Genomic DNA, 20,213 nt, shown 5'->3' on the forward strand with positions numbered 1-20,213 from the left:
TCCAGAAGTTGTGGGTGGTGCAGTACTGGAGGTTTTTATGAAGTCACTGGATAACCATTATCTGGAATGGTATAGGGCAGTGATAGCAAACCTTTTAGACAACAAGTGCCCAAACTGTGTGCGCACACATGCCCAAACTGAAAGGTATGCATGTGTGAATGTGGACATGGCTGGAAATGCGCAAACGTGTGCATGTGTAAACGTGTGCATGTGTAAATGTACCTGCCCAGAAATACATGAATTTGCCCGTGCGCAGACATGTGCGCATGCGCAACAGAGACCTGCAGACCAGCTGGCTAGCGGGAGGTGGGGCATCCCAACACTGGCACCATGGCAAGAGGTAAGATCTTTTTCTTTTGTGAGCTTCTGTTTCATCGTTTGCATGGAATCATAAGCTCATGAAAGAAATGCTATGGAGATCTGACATGAGGCGATGGTGTGCCACCTCTAGCATGCGTTCCCTAGGTTCGCCAAGCAGAGTATAGGGTTTCCCACCTGAGCAGGGAGTTGGACTAGAATACCTCCAAGGTCCCTTCCGACTCTGTTGTTCTGCTCTGTTTTGTTAAGTTACAGTAATCCCTCCATTACGAGGTGCTGATTTTGGTGGAATGCTATGGAAATCAAGTAGATGATACACCAGAAAATACCTCCTCCTAGCACAATCCTCAGTTATCTAAAATCATGTTCTCATAGAAATCATGTCATTGAAAATACTATGCTCCTGTTGGCTGTCTACAATTTTAAAATATGGGTCACTTGAAAATCAAGAGATATGAATTAGATCAAAGAATTACTGATGAAGTGACTTTCTGGTAAGCTGTACACAAAAATAAATTTTATTTTAAAAAGAGAGAGACAAGGTGTCTTTAAACTGCTGTTTTCTGATCATTCTTATTTTAAAGCAATCCAGCCTTTCCTTCAAGAATTACAGAGCCAGCTTTCAGTAGGGCTGAGTTTTTTTATAGTAATGCTTTAGAATTCTAATGTGCAGATGTCACCATGGTGGAGACACTAGGCTTTTGAGTATATTAAATATTCCAAGGAAAAGAGCAGCAGCCGGCTCTACATCCTCCGAAAGTAGTTTGTTTTTTCTGCAATTATGTATGCAGTAGGGCTGAACCAAAACTGCTTACACAAGTTCACTTTTGTTTTAATTGGAAGAGGAGCCTAAACTAAAGGAATACAAGTGCATGTGTGGTAAAAAAATTTCATAATGCAGTTTTAATAACAAATTTGTTTTACAGTATTTATTCTGTTTCTAACAATAGTTTAGCATCTCCAAGAAACTATTTTGGGATTTTTATAGTTCTGCTTTTTTCTGGACATTTCTTTTTCTTGCAGCTTAACATTTATGAAATTGAATTGTTGGTCTGTTCTGCTCTTCATATCATTTAGAGCCTTGGCTCTCTTTTTCAAGTTGTGGTTCTGTAGATAAAATAATACAGAAGGACCGTGGAGACACAGATTCAAGTCCACCCTCAGATGGAAGCTCTGAGATGATTTTAGTCCAGTTTAGTTTGCACAGCAGTTATGAGGATTGTTTTTTTTAAAAAATAGAGTGCTATATGCACCACATTCCTGAAGGAAAAGTAGACTAAAAATCTTAACTAACAAATAATTCTGAAACTTCTAAATAAATGGGCTGGAGTTTTGTTGCCATCTAGTGCTTATCTGGATAATTACCACCTTATAAAAGAACTTTGCTCTGTTTTTCCATCTTTACAGGGATAGCCTTTCAAAAAAAAAACACCACCACCCACCTCTTTTTGTTTCTGGTTTGTTCCAAAAATATTCACTTGCTTCTCTCATTAGTTTTAACCTCAGTTTATTTTGCTCGATTTTATCATTTTATTAATAACATTTTCTGCTTGTTTCTTGTTATAATACCTTCAGTAACTCTTATGTCCATTCAAATTGAATTTATATTACTCTGAAAGGCTTATGTTAAGAATGTGGGATGGGCTTTCCTCAAGTTGAAGTTGTGGCTATTGTAGCATCTGTGGTTGTGGTCACGTAATGATGATTTTGGTACAAGTACAATGCTTATAGTGTCCCACAGTATTTCAGATTTTGTCATTAACTTCCAGAAAAGTAACCTCATGAAAACTTCGTAAAAACATTCTAGCTTTGTGAGAATTTAATTTGTAGGTGTTGATACCAATGATGCCAGTTAATGGTTGAACAAATCTAAAAGAGTGTATACATAATCTGGCACTTTAAATTTTTATTGTGCAATTTATGTGAGGATGAATTTAGTGCCCTAGTAAAAAAAAATAAAGGAAAGGAAACAAATTAAAATTAGGAAATGCGCTAATATTTACCCATCTTTAGTACCTTTTTGCAGGAAAAAATGTTAACATATTAAAATTAAAAAACCATGATCAATTATACATTAGGATTTGCAATTTCTCTTTCATTGGAATGAGAAGTATATAAGCTGTTTTATTAAAGATTCAAAATATTTATTAATTATTTCAAAATATACTTCCCTCTTTCCAAATTATATATATATATATATATATATATATATATATATATATATATATATATATATATATATACAACAATTATTTTACTGTTTATACTTCTAATCAGTTCAATAATCAAACTTACCTGAATTGATTACAGATTTCCTTTAAAAGCTATTTTCAAATATAATTGAAGAAAGATGTGACTTCTTAGATAACCTGTTGTTAAAATATATGTATGTATGTATGTATGTATGTATGTATGTATGTATGTATGTATTTCATATGACATTGATGCAATTCTTGGTTGTAGGCATTGATGGTCCAGCTGCTTTTCAAGATGAAGTACAGATAGCAAGGAGCCAAGTTCAAATTCTTACTGTTGGGGAATCTTGCCATGATGAGGATGATGGAGAGGTGTTAGCTACTAGCCAACAAGGCAAACAAGACCTTAGAGTAACAATGCAGAAAAAAGGTAAGAACTCACTGAAATATTCAAATATTTTTGGCTTTTTCATCATGGTGTTTGCAGGATATGAGGAGGGAAGAGCAAAAGTAGACCTAAGCTTTTTTATGTCATCATTATCAACACACACACACACACACACACACACACCAGTATGTATCCTTATAGACTTGTCAGATAACAAAGAAAGATTGGAATTCATATACTTTGTGGATAGATGTTACTTAGGACTAGTAAATTATGAAGTCTATAAACCAAAAGTTTCATTATATGCTTACCTGTTCCTCCATACAAAAAATGCTAATGGTTTGTACTGCATTCTAAGATAATCAAATGCATCAAATAGGAATTAAATTGAATCCAGGGTTATGCTACTAGCAGTAAGCAAATTTTATAAAATATAGCAGATAGTCATGTTTGGTAGCCAATTAGTTCCTCTCCAACTGATATTTGAAATATATCTGATTCCTCCAATGTCAGTGCCTCTCTACATACCATCTAATAAACAACAGAAGGAAATTAGAAAAATATCTGGCAGATATTTTGTATGTCCTACAGTTGTTGGTCCTGAATTGAATTTATCTGCTTAAAATGTTTTCTGGTAACATGAAAGTTTGCCATTAACTAATCTTTGTTATTTCTCCATGAAGCTTCTAGTAACTCTGGTTGTAATTTGGTAGATAAATTAAGTGGGTAGGAAATATTCTTTCCAAAATGTATTGCTAGCAGCATTAATTCTTAGGAAATACTCTGCTCTTTGGATTTCATTTCTTTTTCAATGAATCAAGTTGAAAGAACAAATAACATTTTGATACATTCTACCAAAGTCCCACTTCTTAAATAATGTCAATGTTGTTGTTAATATTGTAAGAATATGAATATGAGCAGACATTAGTAGATCTTGCAAGTTCTTAAAAGCATCACATTGATAGATAACTGCTACACTGCACTAATAAGAGAAGCATAAATAGGTGCAATCAAAGGTGTGCTTTTTCTAGCACTTCAAAAGAGATGAGAGGCTCTGATATAGTAAATAAAATGCATGTTCTGAGAGCAAGCAGTTTGATTATGCAGTAGTTATAATGTCTTTAAATATAATGATTGTGTCTTAGGCATTTCAAGTAGCATGAATTTTGATGAAGAGGAGGATGAGGAGGATGAAGATAGCTCAAGTTCCTCACAGTTAAATAGTAATACCCGACCAGGTTCTGCAACAAGCAAGAAATCAAATAAGGTGAGTGCTCTGATGTGGTGGACTTAAAAATACCTCAGAATCAGAGGTGGTATTTAGCCGGTTTAGACCAGTTCATCTGAACTGGTAGTGGCAAACTGCAAGTGGGCCCACACACCTGCCCCGGCTCCAAAACTTCCTATGTAGCCTTGTTTTCAACACTGCACACATGCGTGCACGCAGCATGCATGAGGAAAGCACATGCGCGGAATGCCAGTGATAAAACTAAGAAAATCTCACCGCTACTCAGAATTACCTAACCAGGACATTTAATGTAATGTAGACTTATCTTGCCTGTATGGATTCTTCATAACATTTCTCTAACCCTAACCCTAACCCTAACCCAGATTTAATGTCTGTCCTGAGCTCCTTGCTAAAGTATAGAACCATTTCTTATTTTATTTCCCCTTTTCACTTTTTGGATGCAACAGTAGCACCACATTTATGGTGTGATATTCCATGGTTGTGAAGATGGAACAAGAAATTGCTTCCACACACATTTTTTTTTGCAATTTAGTCTATTAATTCTTTCATGTACATAAAGCTGAATAAAGTTGTTTATAAAAGGGTAAAAATTTAACAACAGAATCTGATAGCATTATGTGAAGGGTGGATGATTGGTGGAACTGGCATTGCCAATGAAGAATACTTTTAGAAAAAAATATAGCATATAAAATGGAAAGTTTTAGCATTGAAACTTAAATATAGAGGAGGCTCCCTGACTACCTTCTAAAGTTTAGAAAGTCAGTGTAGCTCCTCCCTTTTACTCTCACTGCAGCGTCCCTATCCCGTGAAGTTAATTATAGTATTGATCTGTTGCCTACAAAATTCCTAAATTTACTTCCAACAAGATCCATGGTTTTGATAACTAGTCTGGAAAGTAGAAAACAGTGGTGAGATGGGAAGCATTTAAATGTAATAAATATATTAATTATAAATAAATATTGGTGATGAAATGTTTTACCAAATACCATATTTTATCTTATATATAAATAACCAGACATTAATCACAGTTAACGGAGAATTTAATATACTGTTGGCTATTTTTTTATTTATTTTTTACAAATATTCCATTTCTTCAGGTTTGTTTTGAGTCCATTAAGCTGCTACCAGCTAAGTGGTGCTATGCTAGGCTGCAGGCCTAACACCAACTAAAACCTATTAAAATTCTTCTAAGCTGGTTGTCATCCTTAAATCTTCCAGCAAGACTTTGTTAAATTTTCAAAGTGTGTTCTTTGCTCCAGCAAAGGTTTGAGTGAAGCATTTCCTGGAAACATTGTTTGCAAAACAATACCCCTCTCTTGATTCCAGGATCAAAGAGAAGCAGGCTGCTCTTGTGCTGCTTTACTGCATTCCATTTATGCACTGCATCATGTGATGTTTACAATAGCTGAAGAAGCTAGATAAGAGACAATCAGTAGGCTGAAAAGCAACACAAGGCGCTTCTTCTTCAAGGCACATTCAGTACATCTTTCCAGATCACATCCAGTTTTGTTCCACTGCATTACATTTTCCCAAGTCGTCTTTTGTGTGGAAAGTGAACTGTCCAGAATACATGTATGTTCTGGGTTTTTTATTGTTACCTCTATAGTACCAAATTTCCATTGAGATTTATCTCCACATTAATCTCTGTGTATTTTAAAGTGAGGTAACTTTTCTTACTCTTCTAGGAAACAGCATCAGGGCCCAGCCCTTCAACCAATAACCCTGTAATAAATGTGGATGATTTGGAGGAGTTTGCTGTGAGACCTGCTCCTCAGGGAGTTACTGTCAAATGCCGAATCACAAGAGACAAGAAGGGAATGGACCGTGGAATGTACCCTACCTATTACCTCCACCTAGAAAGGGAGGATGGTAAAAAGGTCATTAAGCATATTTTCTTGGCTGTCAAAAAAGTAACAGTATAGAAAGCACACAGAACCTAGAACTTGTATTATTATAAGTGTTTTTAAATGGGAGGGGAAGGTTGTATCCCTGTCAGAAGTATTTATAATGATGGGAAAATATAGATGAAAATGAAGCATGTCCTGAAAAGCAGAAAGAATATCTGAGAAAAAATAAAACTATATGGACATGCTTTAGACTACAGTCTATTTTTTGTTGTAAGTCCCCATTAAATTAAGTCGAAATTGTTTATGAAAAGATTTCACTGCAGAACTGGAATATGAGCTTCCCCTGTATCATACATTCTTCATGATTACAGTGTAAGTACTGAATCGTTTATCACATATCAGCCATTCAATTACTGAACTTCCACAACACTCAGTCTCAACAATAAGAACTTCCCTGAAGGTTTGGGCAAAGTCTATCTTAGAGCATTTCACTTGTTGCAATAACCAATCAGATGTTCCTGGAGTGTTCACATACACTCCCCCACCACATCCCCTGTTGTTGTCCTGTAGCTGGTTGGCAGGCTGCTCCTGACATACAGCTAACATTGAACTTCATAAGTAATAGCCTCTGAAAGTCCCGTCTTCCATGAATTTTTCCAGCCCCTATGACAAACTCTTTAGAATAAGGAGATAGAGTTGGAAACTTGCAAACAGAAGAGCAGACAAGAATAAGGGAGTTTTCCATGGCTCTTTAGCAAGGAGAGGAACAAGTTAACTTCAGATGCTGGATAGTGGAGCAGGGGTGAAGAGTGAAGAGGGAGCAGTGATAGTGATTTACCAGGCAGATGCTATGCTTGTAATTTTAGCAGAAGAATACGCTAATTACCTACATGGAATGGAAGAAATGACCTCAGGAGGCTTGAACAGGAGAATGTTCAGCCATGACAAATGTAAGCCTACCTGCATCTGAGTCGGAAAAATAAAATGTGTACATATAAGGTTGAGGAACCTGACTTAGTAGCAGATATGCTAAAAGGATCTCAAAATAGTATCATTTGTACAAGAGTAAGCAGCTGCTAAGAAAGGTAGTGCAATCTTGGACAGCATTTGTATAATCATTGCATCCAGATCATGGAAGATGGTGTGACTGTATTTTATGCTGTTTGCATTTGAAATATTGTGTCTGTTTCTAAGTTGGAATGAGTTCAGAGAAATGCTACTAGAATGACAAAAGGTCAGAAGTCCAAGGCAGGGGTGGGGGTTAAAGAAAGGAAAGATAATGACACTAACAATTTGGAAATATATAAAAGGCCATTATACAGAAGAATGTGAACTTTGTGGATTCTAAGAGCAGAAAAAGGACCAACTAATTGAGAAAAAGTAAATTGAAGCTGAATATCAAAAAAATTTCATGACAATAAGTTATTAAACACCAGAAGAGTCTGCTAGAATTAATGGTAGACTCCCTTCTGCTAGAAATTTTCAAATGGGTTAGTTAAATGGCCTCCTGTCTAGGATAATTGAGTAAATTCCTGCAATAGACAGAACTAGAATAAGAGCAAAAGAAGGAACACACTGTCAGCTTTTTCTGCTACTTTGCTAAAAACCAGGCATCTTAAGTCCAAGGCCCAGTAATTAATTTGGAGAGGCCTAAGCTTCACCTGGCCTATTACCAGATTGCATTCTAGCTAGAAGAGCTATAAACCACACAACAAGAATATCTGTTTTAAAAAGTAGGTTTTTTAAAGAAAATACAAAGATATGAACATAGATGGATATTTGGCTAAAAGAAAAGAAGTTGCAAAAGAGGAAAAATAATCAGAGGGTAACAGGTAGCATCTAACTAGGCTTCAGAAAAAAGATAAATTTTGAAGTAAATCCGGTGCTTGCCTTGGGCACAAACAAATAAAATAAAATTGTAACACCATGGTATTTACTTACTATACTTACTTAATATTCCTAAAGGTCTAAGTATGTTAGAGTTCCTATTTCCTGACAAATTTCATCACAGGGGATCTGTAGTATATATTTTCATTCTCCAACAAGCAAATCCAGCTTCATAATAGCAATATATAGCAATAGCAGTAGACTTATATACCGCTTCATAGGCCTTTCAGGCCTCTCTAAGCGGTTTACAGAGAGTCAGCATATTGCCCCCAACAATCTGGGTCCTCATTTTACCCACCTCGGAAGGATGGAAGGCTGAGTCAACCCTGAGCCGGTGAGATTTGAACCGCTGACCTGCTGATCTAGCAGTAGCCTGCAGTGCTGCTTTTAACCACTGCGCCACCTTAATGTACCATGTAAAGTACTCCTTTGCTATTTAATGTCAAATTGTTCTTGTTCAGAGGTTTCATTAATCAACTTCCCCTTTTCTTGCCCTATAGAGTTAGATGGAATTGGTTTATAGGTGTAATGGTCTGTGAGAATGCCTTTGGGAGACAGGAGGAAAGGCCTCAGACTAGACAATTGTCAGACAAGAGACAGCTGAGACCACAGAAGGAATGGAGTAGAAGAGTTAGAAGGGACCCTTCCTAATTTATGGGACTGTAAAGGGGGGGATGCATTTTCAAACTTGCAAGATTCTTTTAATGTAACTTTACAATAAAGTGAGAGTTAAGTATTCTGGATAAGCCATTCTCCTGGACTACATTGCAAGGCTGGCATAGGTTATATTATGATTGAATGGAAATCATTGCTAGAGGTACCCCTTCCATTATAGAGATGGTCTTTTTTGTTTCAAATATGGTTACAATATAGAGTGCATTTATCCATTACCATTTGAGCATCATTTCTAGATAGTCTGAAACTGGTAATGCGTCATTTAACCAATTTGCATGGAAAATTCATGTTATGACAACTCCCCAAGCAATAAACAGAACAGTTATTTTCAGAGGCAATAGCTGCATTTCTGTTGGGATATTTATTTGTTGTGTCTATCCCAACGGGAACCAAACTTGGAACTTTATGCATGCAAAGCATGCACTCTGTCGTTAAGCACCTCTTTCTTCTTTTAGTGTGCTTTGATATACAGACTGAAACTGCATTGTGAATTGGTACATTGCAAATCCATCCATTTGAGTCCAGTGTAAAGCTGAAAATGAATTTTAAAAAATCTAAAAAATGTTGCGTCATGCATTGCAGTTGATAGTTAGATTCTTGAAGGCTACCTCCACAGTTCTGTATTTGCCCAACTGGAAGGTATGTCCACTCCCCTCTGGCAAATTATTACCTACAAATTGATAGGTGAGTGGGGGTTCATCTTACATTCCATGAGAAAGAAATACAGATGTAGATTCAGTGCTGCAAATGTTTTGGAAGATAAGTTTGAAAATTATCCCTCATTGCTTGCCTGGTGAATATCACGCTGTTTATGTTGTATAGATATAATGTCAAGTGGTTGATAAATTGAAACTCCTTGGGAAAAAGGAGTAAATGAGAATAAACAATGCTTTAAATACACCGTTTAAAGTCTACTTTGTTCTAAGATAATTCCATGTTTGGATTCTTCAAATTATTTACAGCAGGATTGTGCATTCTGATCTGAACTAGAAAATGTTTTCCTTTCATTAAAAGGACACTATTTAAACAGAATGTAAATTTTTAATAAAATGTTCCAGGTTAATTATTTAAACCATCACTAATGGGTCCAAGCAAGTAAAATTCTCTATTGACTTTTTCAACCCATTTTTGCTAATTTTCATTTTCTTTAATTATTCTTATTGTCAAGAAAAAATCCTTATGATTTCTTTTTTCAATGGTTCCACCAGATTCTGCTTAGAATTTTGACTTTTTAAAATATATTTATATATACATATATTTATATATATGTTTTAGGTATTTTTATTAGCTGGAAGGAAACGGAAAAAGAGCAAAACCTCAAATTACCTCATCTCCATTGACCCAACAGACCTGTCACGAGGAGGAGAGAGTTTCATTGGAAAATTAAGGTAAATATCTACTTTTAAAATGTATGCTTAAGTGTGAAATGGTTTGAGATTTAAAGCAATTCAAACCTCTATATGTTTGTAGATTTTCATAGTCTCTATATGTAGGTAAAAGGGAAATAAGCTCCATACTCACTAGCACTGATGATATTGCCTAGTTGGGTAACAAAACGTCTGCAAGCAAATAACCAAGCTCAGAGAACATCAAGGGTTCTGCAGACTTGGATTTTCCCAGTTCTATTCCATACTCTTGTTATACAATACCTAATAATTTAAAAAATGGATACATTTAATGTCAAAAAGAGATTTAGGGAAGAGGTGGGGAACTATTGCTCCTTTGTGACTTGTGTACTTCAACTCCCAGAATTCCTAAGCCAGCATGACTGACTCAGGAATTCTGGAAGTTGAAAGTCCACAAGTCATAAAAGGGTCATAGTTCCCCACTCCTGGTTTAGGGGAAACACAATTCTAGCTTTCATGATAATAAATAAAGTACCATATTTAGTAGTGGACCGTGATTACTGTTTTACTTCAATAATAGGTCAAATCTCATGGGGACTAAATTTACAGTTTACGATAATGGAGTTAACCCAGTGAAAACAACATCGAGTTTGGAGGCAAGTAATCTACGCCAGGAGTTAGCTGCTATTTGCTATGTAAGTATTTCCCTATGCAAAAAAGCAAATTACAATAAATAACAATTGTTGGATTGAGTACTAAAATAACTTCATGTTTATAATTCCAGAATACCTACTACGTGGACTCTATGTAAAGTATAGTTACTGCATACAAATGCTCTTTGCATCAGGTGTTTACAATTTCACACTTATATATTAGTACCATAACAGCTTAGTCTTTGCATTAGAATTGGACATTATAAGATTTATCTAGTATTATAAAATGGCATTCCGTTATTATTCTCATTTTTAATTTCCAACTTTCATTTTTTTCCTGTTATGTTTTTTATACTATGGATACGAATTGCCCTTATTTATCCTTATGCTACTCTACGTACTTTTCCAGTGAAAGAACAAAATATAATTTCTTTTAAAAAGAGGCCGTAGAACAACCATTTTTACAAAATAAGAGGATGCTCAAGGACACTGTGCAATAATAAAGGAATTATTTCTATTCAGGATGAAGGATATCTTGGAAAACGTTCAGCTTCAACTTGGAATTACTGGGGGAAAGCAATTGGTTGATCCAATTGGTTTATTCCTGAGCCAGATAATATTTAATATGATATATAGCTCCTTCTGCTGCTCTCATTTCCAGGAACACAGACCATGAGTACTACCATGAATAAAAAACAGATTAAGCATCTACTTGCTTCCTATATTAGCCTGGCAGCATGATGATGCTATTTGACATGACATTGTATGAAGCATAGTTCTATTTTAGTCAAAGCAATGAATAAAAGGCTAAGAAATACTGTGAAATTAACCGTTCTGTCACTGCAGCTGAAGGAGGAGAATGCTTTTTCCTTCAGCTACATGGGCTTGGCATTGTTCAACAAGGGGTTCTTAGTATTATTTGTGGAGTTACCTTTGAGGTCACCATTTGTAAAATGGAATGAATTGGATGCATTAATACTGGTTTTAAGTCCAGCATAATTAAAAATGGTAAATATACCCATTAATTCATGAAGGTAACTGGATGAGTCATCTGACTACAACAAACATTCCCAGAATTTTCTACCCTGGAGTGGCTTTTTGCGTTGAAGCTGTGGGTTTCCCTGAAGCAGGAATGATTTACTGATGTTTTAGATGCATGTAATCATTAAGATATAAAAAGAATTAAAATACATTCTAGGGAAAGTCCCTGTCAATAAAATTCTTACAAAATCTTCTTTAACCATATTTCTTGAAAAGGAGAAGTAATTAGAACAAACATCTGAATAAGAAAACTTGAGTTTAACACTCTATTTTTTAATTTGCTAGGCTGGGGTCTTCATACATTTCTTGTTAACTTGAGGAACAGGAGAAGTGACTAAGCTTGTTCTTGATAATGGAGGAAGAGCTAGATGTCCTGAGCCAGCATAGTTTTGCAAATTATTATCTACTTTGCTCAGTTTTGCAAAGTCCAGAAATGTTTTAAATAACATTTTCTTAAAATAAAATTTAGCGTTTATGTTGACTTTAGAAGCCAGCGGGAAGCATTCCTGACATAATAGATCACCTTCTTTATTCTTTAAAATGCCTGAAGTATGTTCTAATATAATGGCAAAGATGCCAAATTAACTCTAGAATGATTCAAGATTACAGTATGGAAACTCAAGATTCAAGACCCATCTTCCACTACAAAACTCACAAGGTGAATTTCAGCCAGTCACTCTCTCTAAGTTTAAGGCAAACTACCTCATAGAGTTGCTGTGAGAGGAAAATGAAGGAAGCAAATAAAATAAACCACATCCTCCATTTCCAGTCTGGTAAAGGCTAAAAGAAAAGTAGGATTCTTTGCTACAGATAGTCCTTTAAGGCAGTTTAAGATATTTCCTTTTCCTCAAATTATTTAGGACAATCCAATGAAGAGTAATAGAAATGAATAACTACCAAAATAAAGCAACTCACATACTTTTTAGGTCACGTATTTTAGGATTTGTTGATATCAGGAAGGTTTCTAAAAATATTACTGTGTACATTGAAGAAAAACTTTGTCATGAATTTTTATTTAAACCATGCTCAGTTGGAGTAACCCAGGTTCAAGAAAAACAGAAAAGCACAAGGCCCTGGGCGTGGTTTTTCTCTCTCTCCCTAGAAGAGTTGATGAGATGTTTTATTTTGCAAAACATACAAAAGTGATGTGTGTAAGTTTCTATATTCTGTCTTATTACTACTGGTATTACAATTATAATTATTATCAAGGCAACTACTGTATTCTATACTATTACTATTGAATATACTGTACTATGGACTTTTTATCTATATATTATGCTCTATAGTATTACTAGCATGCATCAATGTTTCTTTCTTAAGCCTGTTCTGTCTTAAGTCCCTTTTCTCTGAGATTTCCTCTTCTTTTACTGGCCAGCATGTAGGGCTGTTGCATCTTTTTTACACTGTGCTTTGTGTTGCTGGACCTGTATGCCACCCCCCCCCCCACAATCCCCTCTGCTTTTGAACCATTCACTTCTTCTAAAGGAAAAACAGTCCTTTCATTTGGCTGCTGTACTTGGTTTGCTGGTGGCTTCAGAACGCATATCTCCTCTCACACCTGTGTCAAGGTTGCAGCTTTTTTTGGCAACACTGCCATGCTGATGCCGGTGGGAAGGCTCAAATATGAGGGAAAGGAGGAAGGACGCACAGCTTTTTTTTCAAGCAGTTTGCTTTCGCCCACACAAAGACAATAAATTCCAATATTCTTTTTAAAAGATGGTACTATAATAGCACTGGTAGTAAGAAAAACTGCATTATGCATTTTAATAAAAAAGTTTTGCTATTCTTATAGAAAGTTTCCAATCCCATCTTTACAAACTGTTCTATTGTAAGGGTTGAATTGTTGATTAAATCCTAGAGGCAGAGACTTTTCATAATGTTTTTTAAGTAAAAGCAAAATAAGCCGTGATTTTGCTTTCATTTTCTTGGTGCTGTTGGTCATTATTACAGCTGCCACGGCACCTAATGGTCACTGTTATAACTGCAGTGGCAGAGAAATTCTAAATAGATTATTAGAAAATACAATTGCATTTGGAAGGAGAAACCATCTGTTGTTGATCTCTTGGCCGTTTAAATACGGATCAGTTTCATAAAACTGTTATTTGGAGCTCAGCTCACGATTAACCAACTGGCTACACTGCCTTTAATTTTTTTGTTGAAAAGAGTATAATAATAAAAATAAGCAGATGGATTTTGCAGCCCTGACACATTCAAATCAGATAAGCAATAAGCTGTACCCTGCCTAGACTCCTTTACTACACTCAGTAGTAAATGAAGAAAGAAACATGACTCCTTCTCCTACATCTCTCCCCTCTTATTTTGTCACATATTTTTCAATATGGGTGCTGTTCTATGATATAAAATTAGGTGGCTAAGGTCTGAGCCCATCTTTCTCTTACAGCATCAGTATGTAGACATCCACAATTTCTCAACTCTGGCTGATAGATGGATGCAATATAAAGCCCCCCCCCCTTCAAATGTTTTGGATTTTAATTTCCAGAACGCTCATGTGACCTCCTTAGAGAGCATCAAGCTGAGGAACAATGCTTTAAAATGTATGGTATATAAACGTTTAAAGTGCTAAATTATGTTGTTGATATTGCTACTGTTAAAAATTAATAATTAATCACACAACTAAAGTGTAGCCAGTACCAAATTCTGTGCCTATTTATGTTTTTCCTTCCTTCCTTCCTTCCTTCCTTCCTTCCTTCCTTCCTTCCTTCCTTCCTTCCTTCCTTCCTCCCTCCCTTCCTCCCTCCCTCCCTCCCTCCCTCCCTCCCTCTTAGATAAAGGTCTATTGTATTTTCAGTATTTATTTTATTGTCTTAAAACAGGAAACAAACGTTTTGGGATTTAAGGGGCCTCGTAAAATGAGTGTCATCATACCTGGAATGAATATGGATCATGAGAGAGTTTCCATCAGACCACGGAATGTAAGTCAATCACCATTATACCAATTACGATAAGCTAGCTCAGCCAAGTTTAAGGATGCAATATGCAGCACTGCAGGCTACTGCTAGATCAGCAGGTCAGCGGTTCTAATCTCACCGGCTCAGGGTTGACTCAGCCTTCCATCCTTCCGAGGTGGGTAAAATGAGGACCCAGATTGTTGGGGGCAATATGCTGACTCTCTGTAAACCGCTTAGAGAGGCCTGAAAGGCCTATGAAGCGGTATATAAGTCTACTGCTATTATTACATGTCAGCCCTGGGGGACATTGGTTTTTAATTTCCTTCTTCATAGGTGAGGAAGCAGGTATGCCCAGAATTCATTTACAAATATTTTCATAGTCCCTGAGGACAAATTCAGACAATAGGAAAAAAAAGGGATTGAATGCAGAGAATGGGCAGATGCTATTACACTACCCCAGATTCTGGCGTAATTTATAGTCTTTGCAATGGGAGAGAACAGGGTTTTTCTTTTAATGTTGTTTTAATCTGAAAAAAATGTTTCTTGAACATACAAAATTCACCCCCTCTGCTTTGCTTGGATTTGTTATTAATTAGATTTATGTTCTGTCATTCCTCCAGGAAGTGAAAGAAGCCTAATGATTTCTCCATAGTCACTCTGTGAGATAGATTGGGTTTTTCCCAAAGGTGTTTCTCAGGAGGCAACTGCTCATTCTTGTTTTTTCATTAAAGATATTTCTCCAATAAACTTCTTCAGTTCTGACAGGATAGTGGGGGATGGAAGGATTTATATTCCTTGCAGACAAGTGGTCATTTGCATCCTTTTAGAGGGTCCATCCTTTTAGATGGTCATTGAAGCACTTGGAGGTTTATCTGTGTCCTCAGAGTCACCTGAGTAGTGCTCCTGGTTCCTGTGGTCAAAGAAAAACCAAGAAAGTCCAGTTGCATCCTGAAAAAACACCTTTGGGACAACCATGACCTAGATAACTGAAAATCGCTACAGATTGAGTTTTTAATTCCCAGTTAATGTGTTAAAATGAGCCTGGCAGGTCTTTGGAGTTTTAGTTTCCATTTGTTCCTGAACTGGTTGTTCTGAAGTTAGGGATTTGCTAACTTTGTCATAATGACCCTCCTTCAACTCAGTGGGAAAAATAGAGAGAGCCATTTACTACTACTCTGACTGCTACTAACAACAATTGTTAGCATTGTTATGTCTAAAATAAGCATTATTATGTCTAAAAAATCTGTTAAGCTAGGGAAAAGAGAGAGAAGATGAAAAATAACACTTATCATAAACTAGAAAAAATGCCAGGGGGTGATGAGACCTCTGGAAATTCATTTCTATAAATTGTATAAGCAGTTACAGGAATCAGTAGCTTCCCAAATTAGTGTACCTGAAGATCTATGAAAGATATTAGTCATTTCTATATCACAAATACTACTACATATGCTACTTTGTAGTTACTAGCACTAGTAAGATTGGCCACAGATCATTTGATTGGTTTATATTCATTGGATTTAGGCCTATGCATGTTGACTTTTAACATGCCATTGTCAACAGCAGGACTTGGTTTGCTAGAAATTGTTTGCAGAGCCCTGTGTTTGGTTTCTGCAGATAGTACTAAAAGATTGCTAAAAGTTGTGTTCTGAGCGCCTGCTCAGTGTCAAGGTTCATACAAGCTCTTCAGCAGACAGTACTGGGGTTACATGTTCACACAGACAATCAGTGTCCTTCTGGCAGAAATGCCGAGAATGGAGAAAAAAACAGCACAATATGTGCAGCCTTTTAAAAAAAAGTTGCACGTTTTAAAAGTTGAACCAGGAAAACAATGCAAAATACAAGTTTATTCTTTCATTTCTGCCTTTTCTTTGGCTCCTGTTGCCCACCCTCCCGCCTCCACTCTTTAGGCTGGTGTGCTTTTGCTTTGTAAGCCAAAGAAAGCCTGAGGGCATAAGTCTGTCCTTAGCATCTTCAATCTAAGTGTGAGGAGCAGGGAGAGGCTCTTTTCTCCTAGTTACACTGGTAATATAAGTGAATCGATTATGTTCAGCATTGTCTGCTGCAAGGAGTCTTTACATGTTATAGATGCTTCTACCTGATCTGAAGCACTCAACTATCCAGAGTTGTGGATAATGCGCTGCAGTCATGCATACAATAAGGCTCTCTGTTGCCAGCAGACGAGCAGTAACTAATAGATAATCTTCTGTTCTCCAGAGTAGTGACTTGCTACAAGGAACTGTTTATTGCTACTTGAATTCTGCACTGAAACTATGAAGGTCTTTCATGAAGAGAGCAATAGCAATAAAAATACTACTTCTTAAAATCTGAGATATTGCTATCCCCAGATCTGTAAAAATTTTAAGGTTTTATTTTCATATATTCTAACAAGAAGGTTAAAATGGAGTTACTGGAGTAAAGCAAATACCTTCGTGGGAACTATGGAAAAATATATTGACATATTCATATCTTTTTGGGGAATTATGTCATTGAAGTCATTTGCATTCTTTCAATTCTATATTTTTCCTTCAGCCTGATTATATATATATATGTGTGTGTGTTTTTTAATTTGTGCTGATAAATAAATAAAGGGAGACTAGTATAGATCTATTTCAAGCTATTTAGCTCTCATCAGCTAGCTATACCCTTACTGGGATTTGAACCTGGGCTATATGGCATACTAGGCACACTAGGCAGAGATCTTAGCCATTAGGCCGCAGGCCCTAATGGCTAAGATCTCTGCCTAGTGTGCCTAGTATGCCATATAGCCCAGGTTCAAATCCCAGTAAGGGTATAGCTAGCTGATGAGAGCTAAATAGCTTGAAATAGATCTATACTAGTCTCCCTTTATTTATTTATCAGCACAAATTAAAAAACACAAATATAACAAAGGCAACAGTAAAAATATTGGGTTTCTGTCGTGATGGACTCTTGTGACGAGCCGATTGACAGATGATGGAAGCAGTTGGCTTCCTCCCATAATTGGGGCTTACCAGGGGTTGTAAAAAAATCTAATATATATATATATATATTAGATTTATATATATATATATAAAGATCTTATTCATCCAATAGAGTTGGAAGGGATCTTCTAGTCCAACCCTTAGGCAGGAAACCCTACACCACATCAGACAAATGGTTATCCAATATCTTCTTAAAAACTCCCAGTGTTGGAGCATTCATAATTTCAGGAGGCAAATTCTAAGTTACTTCTCTCCTTGATTAGTTTCCACCCATTGCTTCTTGTCCTGCCTTCAGGTGAATAGTTTGACTCCCTCTTCTTTGTGGCAACCCCTGAGATATTGGAACACTGCTATCATGTCTCCCCTAGTCCTTCTTTTCATTAAACTAGACATACCCAGTTCCTGCAAAAATTCTTCATTTAATACTGGATCATCTGCAAGTCTGCTAAATCCATTTGCTATGCCATATAAAAGGTCCCAAATGCAACTGAAACCTTGCCCCTCTAGAATATGAACTACAACAGGATCTGGGAAGAATTTTGGCATGGCTATGATTTCCTTGGCAAGTTTTGATTTTTCTTTTCTGTGTATGTATATGCATGGCACATCTGTTTATCAAAATATACCTTTAACACTCTTCATCAAAAACTGATTCCAAACTAGCTTATACCACTTTACTATATATAAGCCTAGAATGTAACAAAGTTAATGTTTGTGTTTGTTAGTTGATTTCAAGCATGTTCCCCAATGACAAATGGAGTTAGAATAGCATGTAGGTTCTGATAATCTAAGCAGTTGATTTGGGAAGGGCATGGATTTTATTTTAGGGAGGTTTTGAACACTGGAATGGGGAAATTGGTATATATGCAAAGAGCAGAAGAGAGCTTTTGGCTAAACTGAAACTTATATCCGTGGTTCTGATAGGAACATGAAACACTCCTCTCAAGATGGCAAAACAAAAACACGGAGAGTGTCATTGAGCTGCACAACAAAACTCCAGTCTGGAATGATGATACTCAGTCTTATGTTTTAAATTTCCATGGTCGTGTAACACAGGCCTCAGTGAAAAACTTTCAAATTATTCACGACAATGATCGTAAGTATGACTTCTCTAGTTAAACTTGTTGGAACACAGATTGCTTTTCTGAAATCTAATGAGATCCTATGTACAATTATACTAAAGATATGTTAGGTTTCCTAAAAGCAAAATTCATGTTGTATTTCTCTTACTGCAGTTTCCTGTTCTCAGATGTTGAGAGCATACCTGTGCAATTTGGATGGTTGACATTCATTCATTTTGATGTTTTGATAGTTTTTGGCAAGGATGAAATCTAGGGCAATCTTTTCTAATAAGAGCTCCCAACTATTTTCAGCTTAAAACACTCATCTGTGTTCTTCTGGCTACATCTACTGTATCCTCAAGGAACTTGGGTTGAGCTGGAGAAACGAAGAGTAAAATGAAATAAAATATGAATAGCTAAGGCACTGATAGCTAGATCTCAGAGTAGCACATACACAGCTTCTGATTTAATCACAATTTAATGGAGATAGCAGAAGAGGAAGAATTGGAGAAGATAACAAAATACAAAGACCTGCAGATAGAAATAGAATGACTGTGACAAAAGAAAGCAAAGGTAGCACCAATAGTATTTGGAGCATCACTTGAACACTATCAGCAGTGACAAAACAAGCGTCAGTCAATTGCAAAAGGCAGCTTTACTCAAAACAGCTTACATCCTGCAACAATACCTTTAAGACCATCAAATAGCCACATCTGTCTATCCCAGATCATTGGGAAGGGCTTCATAGGTCAATAAAAATGCCAAAGCCAGTCTAAACATCTGGCTGACTGTGCTACAAACCATAGTATAATAATTATTTTTGAGAGAGGCGAAATCTTTATAACGGGGGCGTAATTTCTGGCGGGATGCATATTTTAAAAAAAATTCCCCTCCTTAATTTAATCTATAAAGATATACTAATGCCCAAGGTTATCATCATATAATGGTGATGGGGAGGGGGCGGGCAGATGGTGTGCCTTCACCATTTAAACTTGTGCCAGAAGAAACATCATCAATCTGATGAAAGCCCCCCCAGAAATGCCTGCTTAGGAAGTAGTTCTTCTCTTCATCACTGGTTCATTCACCACATCCTAACTTTGCTCTAAGCGTTTGCTGGCAGGCTTCAGTTTTGTCCTTTCAGCAGTGGTTTCGCAAAGCACGTTGGGAGGCAGCTATTTGGAGGATCTGCCGGCTTAACAATATGGAAACTAAAGTGCGAGGAAAAAGGGTAGCTTGCTGAGTCTTTTCCAGTCACTGCAGCTGTCTTCTGATTTTGTTCTATTCATCCCACCAGCGTTTTTGGAACCTTTTCTATTTCCTGACTTATAAAGAATGTCATTTATAAGGACATCCGTGCCATGGGCGGAAGTGGTGGATATCACACAGCTGGGCAACATTTCTTTCTTTCTTTAATCAGAACATTTTTAAAATCTATTTTAAAACATTCAAGGAACAAAATAAATAAACTGCAACACAAAGGAAACAAAAACAAAAAAATAGTACATATGCAGACTTTACAAATTGTCATAATATTTAAAAGTCAGCATTTTATTGCTGAAATAATTTAAAGTAGACTGATATCTTAAGAAATACTTGATGATCACTACTAAAATTTAGATTTATAAAGAAGTCGCTACTATTTATTCCTAAAATATCTTGTGAACGTAAATTTTTTTAAAAAATC

General features: G+C 36.3%; 1 protein-coding gene across 1 annotated transcript in view; it reads left to right on the forward strand.

Moving 5' to 3' along the window:
- TUB (TUB bipartite transcription factor) overlaps positions 1-20,213 on the forward strand; it is a 69,777-nt gene that overhangs the window by 47,701 nt on the left and 1,863 nt on the right. Inside the window, exons 5-11 of the mRNA XM_032209546.1 lie at positions 2,782-2,943; positions 4,047-4,168; positions 5,836-6,027; positions 9,835-9,947; positions 10,486-10,600; positions 14,434-14,532; positions 18,393-18,564. Coding sequence (XP_032065437.1) covers positions 2,782-2,943; positions 4,047-4,168; positions 5,836-6,027; positions 9,835-9,947; positions 10,486-10,600; positions 14,434-14,532; positions 18,393-18,564 — 975 coding nt within the window. The remainder of the gene's footprint in view (positions 1-2,781; positions 2,944-4,046; positions 4,169-5,835; positions 6,028-9,834; positions 9,948-10,485; positions 10,601-14,433; positions 14,533-18,392; positions 18,565-20,213) is intronic.

Source organism: Thamnophis elegans, chromosome 1 (genome assembly GCF_009769535.1).
Source record: "Thamnophis elegans isolate rThaEle1 chromosome 1, rThaEle1.pri, whole genome shotgun sequence".
Lineage (NCBI taxonomy): Eukaryota > Metazoa > Chordata > Lepidosauria > Squamata > Colubridae > Thamnophis > Thamnophis elegans.